At 38.9% G+C, this 11080-nt stretch overlaps 1 protein-coding gene across 2 annotated transcripts in view; it reads right to left on the bottom strand.

The window, feature by feature from the left end:
- The window catches only part of MEAF6 (MYST/Esa1-associated factor 6), a 19669-nt gene that overhangs the window by 4939 nt on the left and 3650 nt on the right, over window positions 1-11080 (bottom strand). For both annotated transcript variants that reach the window (XR_001137605.1, XM_012646727.1), the window contains exons 3-5: window positions 9465-9552; window positions 9279-9324; window positions 609-801 (exon numbers count right to left, since the gene is read on the bottom strand). Coding sequence is in view for 1 of the 2 variants with exons in the window: in XM_012646727.1 (XP_012502181.1) it covers window positions 609-801; window positions 9279-9324; window positions 9465-9552 (327 nt within the window). In the remaining variant the exon portion in view is untranslated. The remainder of the gene's footprint in view (window positions 1-608; window positions 802-9278; window positions 9325-9464; window positions 9553-11080) is intronic.

Here is an 11080-nt window from a genome sequence, read left to right as displayed (position 1 = left end):
GCTATTTCTTACTACAGTTATGAGATTACCATGGTGATTTGTGGTTTCCAGAAAAATGTTAAGCAGCAGTCCTTAGTCACTATTTGGAGGAAATATTATTTCTGCAGCCTAAAAAACAGTAGTGCCATCAATAAGAAAAACTCTTAAAAGAATTGAAGAATCAGCTGATGCCAAGGAGGCTGAAATCAGTTAGAGTTAATTCTACATTATCCCCATATCCATACCCACGAAGCTAACAACTTTAATACCTTGCCTGCGTGAAAGAATAGCCTACAGGTTTGTAAAGCAAACCCAGAAGCAAACTAGAAGACAGGGAACTCTATCCACTCCTTGCATACCCCCTCTCACCTCCTGAGCATGCACGCTCCCAAGAAGAGTGGACAAATGTATAGTTTCTAGAGTAAGGAATCTTGCTCTGGTCTCAAACCTGCTGTGAGGCATGGAAACCCTGTGAATACCAGGTTTCCATGCCTCCTAGAAAGTCTGAAGGACTATCCTTCCATCAGCAACAGAAAGGCTCTGCAACAATCCTAAAGAGTTTAATTCTAGGAAAGCCCCTTCACAGCAATAGTCATGAAGCCCTAGGAAGTGGGATCCCTGCCACTGACCTGTGCCGGTTTTTATTCTTTCGTTTTTTATGGCTGCTGTGATGACTCCCTGAGGAAGTAGAAGAAGCAGCCTTCTGAGGTTTCACTCCCTGCACAGATCCATCCAGATCCTCGGGGTCCTCCTGGTTGGGCTCATTTTCCTGATTGTGGAAGTCTGGAGAAGTATCACTTTCTGTCCCACTTCCTGGCTCCCCTGGACGGAATAAAACACAAATCCCCAAATACATCATCAGTACTGCTTGGGCAATCTGTCCATAATCAGGCAAGATTTTTTGAGCGCTAATATGCAGAAAAAGACCATTCTCTATCCTCAAGGACCATACATTCTAATTGACAGAGAAAAATACATGTCGACAGAGAAGATACACACAAAGCAGCAAAGTTACCAGGGTTCCTGAAATACATGTAATCTGAAACAGTGTAACCAGAGGCAACAGATCTAAGGACAGCTGGGAGATGGGAACTTACAACCAGGATAATCTTACTGCATAAAGGTATTTAAAAACAGAATACATTAATGGGATTAATAATTATAAAAAAAAAAATTACTGAAAATGCCAGATAGGTCTCCAGAGGGATGAAGGATGATCCTGGGAAAACTGCCTATAGCTGGCCATGGTTCTTTTCCCAAACCACACAGGAGTCCCGTCTTTCTGTCAAGAAAAAGGGCCCAAGAGGGAGAAGAGCCCATTCCTGAATTACTCTGTTAAGTCTTAAGAATGTTTTTAAAAAGTACTAATACTCTTCAGCTGACACATATTCTCAATTTTAAAGCATCACTTAGATATATTAAATAAACAAAAGCAAGTTCAAGAAAAACTTGAATAAAAAAATACACATTTTTAAGAATATAATTACATATATTTTTATATACGTATACTTGTTTTTGCTGAAAGGAATTTCTTGAAACCCTGATGAGGGAAGACTTTCACATTACTCAACTGTTGAAGGATCCCAAATATATACATTATCTGTTTCTAAAAATTGTCAAAAGGGGTTATGTGGATAGCAAGACCAGGGACCAGTTTTCTTCTTTTTATGGTCTTCATATTATAATCTGCTGGGAAGAGATTTTAAATTGAGTAGCATATGGATATGAGAAGTAAAGGAAAGAGACAGTCCCAAAAAAGCAGAAGAGAAAAACTGCCAAATCTAAGAAATCAAGAAACTCTATTTTTTTTTGGAGACAGAGTCTTGCTCTGTTGCCCGGGCTAGAGTGCCATGGCGTCAGCCTAGCTCACAGCAACCTCAAACTCCTGGGCTCAAGCGATCCCGCCTCGGCCTCCCAGAGTGCTGGGATTACAGGCGTGAGCCACTGCGCCCGGCCAAGAAACCCTATTTTTGAACACATTTCAAAAAAACAACAAAAAAGGAAGCTCTAGAGCTATGAAGCTAGAAAAAGTAGACTGACCAATCTTGACCTTCTGAAGTGCAAGAAAACTGATTTCACATAAAAAAACAACATACTACACAAAGCTGCAGTAATCAACACTATGGTACTGGCACAGGATAGACATATAGGTCAAGGACTAGAATTCAGAGTTCAGGATAAATGTCTTACATTTACGGTCAATTGATTTTCAACAAGGGCAATAAGACAATTCAATGAAGAAAGAATAGTCTTGTCAACAAATGGTGCTGGGACAACTGGATATTCAAATGCAAAATAATGAATTTGGACCCCTATCTCATATCATACACAAAAATTAACTCAAAATAGATCATAGACCTAAATGTAAGAGCTAGGACTAAAGCTCTTAGAATCCACTGGGTTAGGCAATGGTTTCTTAGACATAACCACAAAAGGAAATGTAACAAAAGAAAAAAATACATAAATTGGACTATATCATTTACATAAAAACTTTTGGCCAGGCACACTGGCTAATGCCTATAATCCCAGCACTTTGGGAGGCTGAGACAGGAGGATCACTTGAGCCCAGGAGTTCAAGACTAGCTTGGGCAACATAAGGAGACCCCATCTCTATCAAAAAATTTAAAAAACCAAACCAAATCAAACAAAAAAAACTCTTGAGCTGCAAACAATACCAAGAAAGTGAAAAGACAACACACAGAATGGGAGAAGATATTTGCAAATTATGTATCTGATAAGAGATTTGTATCTAGTACATATAAAGAACTGCTAGAACTCAATAGCAGAAAGACACAAAGCCAAATTTGTAAGTTAGCAAAGAATTTGAATAGACATTTCTCCAAAGACGGACAAAATGGCCAATAAGCCATCCAGAAAGATGTGTCAGGATAATATAAAGCTTTTAATGTTAATTACCTCAGAAAGTTGGGACTGAAGTAGAACAGGAGGTTAACCTTTTTCATATTCATTTCTGAATGACTTGACTTATCACATTGAGAATGTATTGCTTTTCTAGTTTTTAAAAAAAATCTACCAGTAGTCTCAGCTACTCCAGAGGCTGAATGAGGAGGATCGCTTGAGCCCAGGAGTTCAAGGCTGTAGTGTACTAAGATCGTGCCTGTGATTAGCCACTGCACTCCAGCCTGGGCAACACAGAAAGACCCTGTCTCTCAAAAAAAAAAAAAGAAAAAGAAAAGGGAAGAAAAAGCTAATGAAATATAAAAAGATAAGTCTGAAAGGGAGAACTGTGGTCAGGTCAGCCAGCCCTCCTCTCCCATACCCAGTCACTCCTACTTTACCATAGGTAAAGAAATATCATTTCTAAGAATGCAAATGGCGGAAGCACTGGTTGGAGTGAGAAAAGGCTGACAGGGCATGAAGCCACAAAAGCTCTGGATCATACACAGAATGTCAGAAGGGATTCAGGACTAAGGAGGGGCTGGGAACAGCAGGAGAGAGGGAAGAGATAACTAAAAGGCGGGAAACAGGTAAGAAAGGCAAGTTAGATGCCACAAATTTGGGTTATGTTGCAATTCTACTAAAAGATGCTGATGGGCAAAACCAACTGTTTATTCATTTTGGGCCAGGTGCTATGGGAGCACTGAGTAAATGGATGAGTTGGTCATTCTGCAAGTCCATATGAATATACACACATGTATAAACATATATAAAACAGTTTAAATTGAATCAAAGCCCTATAAATGGAGAATTCACTTGTGTTACCTCTCTGAAGACGTAACATACCAGGCAGTTAACAGATGTCCCAAAGGACTGATATGGACATTAGCACCATGGCAGTCAGAGAACAAAGAGCAGATTATTCAGGAAAAGCTTCGTTAAGAGGGTGGAATTGAAACTAGACTCTGAAAAATGAGAAGCCAAGATAAGTACAAAAAATAGCACAAGCAAAGGTACAGAGGTGAGAAACACAAGGTATATTTGGTACAAACGAATCAAACAATATCTCTTAAACAGAAAGCTTGAAAAATGAAAGGTAAACTGGAAAGACAGGTTAACAGGGGTCATAAATATCAGACTAAGGAATTTCATCTACACAAACAGTGTGAGGTGATGGTTAAGAGAACTGACTTGTCACTTAACTTTCTGAGTCTGTTTCTACATCTGTAAACTAGCAATTCTTTCTCACATATGGCAAATATTAATATTTATGAGTAACACTTATGGATGAGGCATCAACCTAGACACTGGAGCTATAGCAATGTTCTCTACTTTCATGGAGCTTACAATTCTATACCTATCCTTAAGGAGTAAGTAGCTTTAAGGATTAAAGGTGATAAGGCAAGTAAAGTGTTTGCTCAGAGTTTGGAACATAATAAGTGCTCAAATCTTAATATTCTTGAGATCTACAAACATGCAAGTCAAATTCTAAACAAACAGTAAAGATTATTTCTAGCAAAACAGTTGTGAGCAGGATATAACAAGGGAAAGCCATCAAGAAAGAATTTTTGGGCCAGGAGCGGTGGCTCACGCCTGTAATCCTAGCACTCTGGGAGGCCGAGGCGGGTGGATCGTTTGAGGTCAGGAGTTCGAGACCAGCCTGAGCAAGAGCGAGACCCCGTCTCTACTAAAAATAGAAAGAAATTATCTGGACAACTAAAAATATATATAGAAAAAATTAGCCGGGCATGGTGGCGCATGTCTGTAGTCCCAGCTACTCGGGAGGCTGAGGCAGTAGGATCTCCTGAGCCCAGGAGTGTGAGGTTGCCGTGAGCTAGGCTGACGCCACGGCACTCACTCTAGCCAGGGCAACAGAGTGAGACTCTGTCTAAAAAAAAAAAAAAAAAAGTGCAGCGGCAAATCAGTCAATTATATGATGCTGCCACCATGAAAAGACACTTAAGTTTGTTTCTCATTGGCATAAAAATGAGCAACTCATTTTTAGGGCAAAGAATGTCAGATTTTGATTAATTTGTAAATCCATAATTCAGGTGCTCTACTTACTAAAAGAAAGGAATGGCTATTAAAGCCAATAACTTTTTCTTTTTTTTTCTTGAAACAGGGTCTCACTCTATCTCCCAGGCTAGAGTACAGTAGAGTCATCACAGCTCACTGCAACTTCAAACTCCTGGGCTCAAGCTATCCTCCTGCCTCAGCCTCCTGAGTAGCTGGGACTATCGGCATGTACCACCAGGCCCAGCTGATTTTTCTATTTTTTATAGATACGGAGTCTCACTCTTACTCAGGCTGGTCTCAAATTCCTGGCCTCAAGCAATCCTTCCATCTCAAGCTTCCAAAGTGCTAGGCCATAGCCATTATCTCTGGAACAGCACAAAAGGTTTAAGGGAGGAAGAGAAGACACCCAAAATAATGCTTACTTACCCACGGGAATGATGTAAATGCTGAAGAGAGATCTGATTTGATGAAAGCTTAGAAGAAATTTGGTAAAACAAACAGAGCCTGGGCTGATCCTTTAAAGGAGACTAGACAAAATCTGCCTGTTTTCTTTTCCTTTTACTTTATTGTTTTTACAAAAATATACAATGCTTCACAAATTTGCACAAAATTCCCCTTTAGAGATCATGCAAATCTTCTGTATCATTTTACTCTGAGTATAAATGAAGAAAAAAAAAAAAAGCAAACAGTAATGCATTTTTGAGGAAAAACTTCAGAATGCTGAAAGTGCAAAACTCCAAAATCCTTTAAATCTAAGAATATGCAAGTAAAAATTCTAAGAAAAAAGAAATGTTTGCTTCATTGCCACTGAAGAGCAAAGGCATTATAAACAAGAACTCATTACACAAAATTTGTCAGATAGAAATTCTAAAACATTGGAAACTACAGGGAAAAGAAGTGAAAGGCAAAGTAAACCAATCCTTTCATGGAATTAAAGTTTGGTTTGAATCATGTGGGCCTTCCAGGGACCCTCAAGCCTTGAACCTGGTTTAAAGAAGTCCAAGTACCTAACAGAAACAAACATTCTTATCTGGAAGACAGTACCTTCATCCTAGCCCTCAAATTATTTTACTAAATACTTTTTTAATTACAACGAGCAGTACACAAAGATAACCTAGCACACAAGGAAATTAGATTTCATGAGTAATAACCAGCAGAAACAACAGTCAATAGAAACAGGCCCTGAAAGCCTTTGGAGACCAAAATAAAGTACAGACTATATAGAAAAACAGTGCTTACTATGTGTAAAGAAGTAAAAGACAAGTCTGAAAATAACTGCAGAGAAAGCTATTAAAAAATTAAATGGCAGAGTTTTAAAATAATTAAATAGATTTTCTAGAAATCAAAAATGCAAACACAAAAGATTTAAAATCAAGAGAAGGGTTAACAGCATATCAGACACAGCTAAAAAGAGAATTAGTGAACTGGTAGATGTGTCAGGAAAAAAAGTGCTCCTATAATGCAACACAGAGACAAAAAGATAGAAGAGACAAGAAAAAACATAAAGGATAAATTGAGAAGACTTAAATACATTTAACCAAAGTACCAGAAAAAGAGGAAAAAGGACATGGGGCAAATGCAATATCTCAAGAAATAATAGCTAGAAATTTTCAAGAACTGATGGAAAACAGCAAACCACAGTTTCAAGAAGTCCAAAGAAAGCCAAGCCAGATAAATAAAAAGAAATTCATACTTAGATGCATTGTAGTTAGCTGTAAAAAATCAGGACAAAAATGAAATCTTAAAAAGAGCAGTGAGGAGCAGTAATGACAGAGATGGTGGGATATAATGCAACAGAATTACTGTAAAGGGCCTCTGACATTTGAATTCATGAACTTCAATATTTATGTAATTCTCTATATTCTGCTTTATTCCAAAAAGAATTCAAGGCAGCTTTACCAAGACTCATATAATGAAATTCAATAAAATAAATTAAAAATGAGAAAAGTAAGGCAAAGAGAAATAGAAGAGGAAAATAAGCTGGAAGCAATTTTAAGATTCATTCCCAAAATGTATCCTATAAATATCTATTTTCTTGCTAGAGGGGAATAACAAATTTGGCTTTAAGCATTTTAGCACCCACACAAAGAAGAAAACAATCAATTACTAGATTTTTCAGTAAAAAAAAACAACTTTGTTCAGGGAAAATTACTTCTAAAGGAGGTAATTAGTAATGATAATAAACATCTGCAACATCCTCTCACAATATACAGTGACCCAGTTTACAGGATCAGAGCATAATTCAGCAAAAATAATTTTACAGGGAAAACCAAAAGATAATCAATATGATACATTCCAGAGGTGTGGCTCAATCCAGAATGAAGACTTTATTTATTTTTTTGAGACAGAGTCTCACTCTCTTGCCTGGGCTAGAGTGCCATGGCGTCAGCCTAGCTCACGTCAACCTCAAACTCCTGGGCTCAAGCGATCCTCCTGCCTCAGCCTCCCGAGTAGCTGGGACTACAGGCATGCGCCACCATGCCCGGCTAATTTTTTCTATATATTTTTAGCTGTCCAATTAATTTCTTTCTATTTTTGGTAGAGAAGAGGGTAGACTAGAGGGTCTCGCTCTTGCTCAGGCTGGTCTCGAACTCCTGACCTTGAGCGATCCACCCGCCTCGGCCTCCCAGAGTGCTAGGATTACAGGTGTGAGCCACTGCTCCTGGCCAAAGACTTTAAAATCTTTAATACTTAAGTGTTTGTCTCACTTCTGAGAGAACTGACTTTAAGAGTCTTTTCCTGACCAGTACATAGATATAGCTATTCTGTATGGGTAGACAGGTACAGAGCCGTATACCGAATTATCAGCTCATTTCACCCAGGTTGGGATTACAGGCTCTTATGAAAACTGAGTCAGACATCACTCCATCTCAACTTACAGGAATGAGGTTCAGGATGTTCCTTAACCAGTCTTGTTACTCTACAAAGGAGATGATACAGCTCTACATTTTAGAAGTGGTATTAATTGAAAAGAAATAAGACAAGGCTGAGAGTTACAGTAAAAGAAAAATCAAAAAGACTTGGTACTGGGACGAAGTGGCTCTTCAAAAAAAAAAAGGCTTGGTGGCCAGGCACGGTGTGGCTCATGCCTGTAATCCTAGTACTCTGGGAGGCTGAGGCAGGAGGATTGCTTGAGCTCAGGAGTTCAAGACCAGCCTGAGCAAGAGCAAGAAACCATCTCTACTATAAATAGAAAGAAATTAGCCAAACAACTAAAAATAGAAAAAATTAGCTGGGCACGGTGGTATGTGTCTGTAGTCCCAGCTACCCGGGAGGCTGAGGCAGGAGAATCGCTTGAACCCAGGAGTTTGAGGCTGCAGTGAGCTAGGGTGGCACCACAGCACTCTAGCCCAGGCAAGAGAGTGACTCTGTCTCAAAAAAAAAAACAAAACAGACTTGGTATAATTGATTAGGTTGGCAGAAAGGAGTCAAAGATGTCCACAGATTTCTGAATGAGGGTGAAGAGAACTACCATAACAAAAAAACTGGGCAGACAAATTTTGAAAGAAATAGAACAGTTCTGTTTTATACAAAATGTTTTGAGTTTAAAGATCTGAGTATAAATGTCTAGAAGGAAACGCAGGACTAAAGCTCAGGAAAGAAGTTAAGGATAGAGCAACAAATTTCGAAATCTGTACAGAGAGATAATAACTGAGTAGTTCTAATTTCCAAACTACTAAAATCCTTTTTCGTCAAATTATTGCCCCAATGCAAACAAAAGAACTAGATCTCACAAGATATATCACCTGAAAGAAGTACACAGCAATACAAAAAAAATAGGCTGTATTTCAAAGTGATCCAATACAGAGGGAACATCCAAACAGCTACACAGACTCAGAAAGTTAAATGTACAGATCCATATCCCATCACTAGAAATCAGAACAGAATGAGACTGTATGGCTTATGAACAGAAAATGATATAATTTGTTTACACAGTAAATGGTACCTACTTTCCATTTTCTATTTAAGAACACACAGTACATTCTGTTTATAGAATGAGAATTTCCTAAGAATTATTAAGTTGGATATGTGGGAATTTATTAGGTATGTTTGAAATTTTCCATTAAAGTTATTGCTTTAATTTTTCCAAAATTCCCTAAGAATTTATAAGATTTATCAGGAGTGAAGACATCTTTGTGTATTTGAGATGCTAAAGCCAGCCTTCATGTGACAGGAGAGGCAGGAAGGAAATGGTAGTTTTTTCCTTGAAAGAAAAGCATGATTGAGTCTACCCCGAAGGCGTCCCAACTGCTAGAAAGAAGAGGGAAGAGTACAAGAGGTGGAGTCCTCAGATACACAACCGGAGATGAGTTAAATATAGGGGCTAGAGCTTAAAATAATAGCTTAAAAATAAACTGACAAGAAAAGCAAAAACATAAACTTACTCTTTTCAATGAGCTGGTCCTGAACTCCTGCCAATGCACTTACTGCCTAAAAAAAAAAAAAAAAATGCACCAATTACTAGAAAAGTGAGCACAGACCTTGGGAGAGCACTCCCAGAGGAATGGAAAGAGAAAAGTAACATTCGCCAACAACAGGCCACAGAAAGATCCCCCACCACCACCACTTACAGCTGCTGATGTAACTGAAGATTTACTGAAGAGCCGCTCAGCTTCCTTAAACTTTCGGTTCCTTCGATCGTTTTTGCTATTGGAGTTTCTGCAACACACAGAAGAAACTCATTATAAGCACCAAGCTATGTCTATGGCTCAAGCTGGGGATGCCCCAGGACTTATGTAAAGAACTATTTTTTTTAAACCAAGTTCCATGCAGGAAGCCTCCATATCACTTAGGTTGGCCCAAATGATCTTCATGTGGATTTGCCTACATAGAAAGCAATGTTTTCTAATGTATGGTATGTGTTCCACTGTGGGACATGAGATTTAGTTGCTTCACACACATTTTCATTTTAATATGTATTTTTAAATGCTTATTATTGGTTGGGCATGGTGGCTCATGCTTATAATCCTAGCACTCTGGGAGGCCCAGGTGGGACAATCGTTTGAGCTCAGGAGTTCGAGACCAGCCTGAGCAAGAGTGAGACCCCGTCTCTACTAAAAAAACAGAAAGAAATTAGCTGGACAACTAAAAATATATAGAAAAAATTAGCCAGACATGGTGGCACATGCATGTAGTCCCAGCTACTCAGGAGGCTGAGGCAGTAGGATTGCTTGAGCCCAGAAGTCTGAGGTTGCAGTGAGCTACGATCACACCACTGCACTCTAGCCTGGGCAACAAAGCAAGACTCTATTTCAAAGAAAAAAGAATAAAAGTATAACCTTCAAAATTATTTGTTAATCACAGTGGGGAAAATAAACTTTTATAGCAGAGATCACATGATCAAACTTGGCAGCACCAATAATGGGACAATCTGACATTATGTGCCCCCTGGTAAAACAGAGGTAGACAACAAAAGGTACACAAATCTTACGTAATGTTTTTGCCAAAAATGTTTAAAGGATCTCTCATGAGGTCACAATAAAAATTTGAAATTGGGACATTCTACAAGGCAATGTCATGAACACCACTACAACCACCACCAAAAAGAGTGACTCTCTGCAAGACATAACAGCCAAACTCAACACATAAATGTTTATTGGATCCTGGATCAAAACAAAGCAGCAAAACATCTGGGGCACAATTGAGGAAATTGTGATAAAGACTGTATTAGAGGCCGGGCGCGGTGGCTCACACCTGTAATCCTAGCACTCTGGGAGGCTGAGGCAGGAGGATTGCTTGAGCTCAGGAGTTCAAGACCAGCCTGAGCAAGAGCAAGAAACCATCTCTACTATAAATAGAAAGAAATTAGCCAAACAACTAAAAATAGAAAAAATTAGCTGGGCACGGTGGTATGTGTCTGTAGTCCCAGCTACCCGGGAGGCTGAGGCAGGAGAATCGCTTGAACCCAGGAGTTTGAGGCTGCAGTGAGCTAGGGTGGCACCACAGCACTCTAGCCCAGGCAAGAGAGTGACTCTGTCTCAAAAAAAAAAACAAAACAGACTTGGTATAATTGATTAGGTTGGCAGAAAGGAGTCAAAGATGTCCACAGATTTCTGAATGAGGGTGAAGAGAACTACCATAACAAAAAAACTGGGCAGACAAATTTTGAAAGAAATAGAACAGTTCTGTTTTATACAAAATGTTTTGAGTTTAAAGATCTGAGTATAAATGTCTAGAAGGAAACGCA

The sequence above is a fragment of the Propithecus coquereli genome, unplaced genomic scaffold, assembly GCF_000956105.1.
Source record: "Propithecus coquereli isolate 6110/MARCELLA unplaced genomic scaffold, Pcoq_1.0 Scaffold249, whole genome shotgun sequence".
Lineage (NCBI taxonomy): Eukaryota > Metazoa > Chordata > Mammalia > Primates > Indriidae > Propithecus > Propithecus coquereli.
The sequence above is the reverse complement of the archived record's forward strand: the minus strand, read 5'-3'. Positions and strand labels throughout refer to the sequence as shown.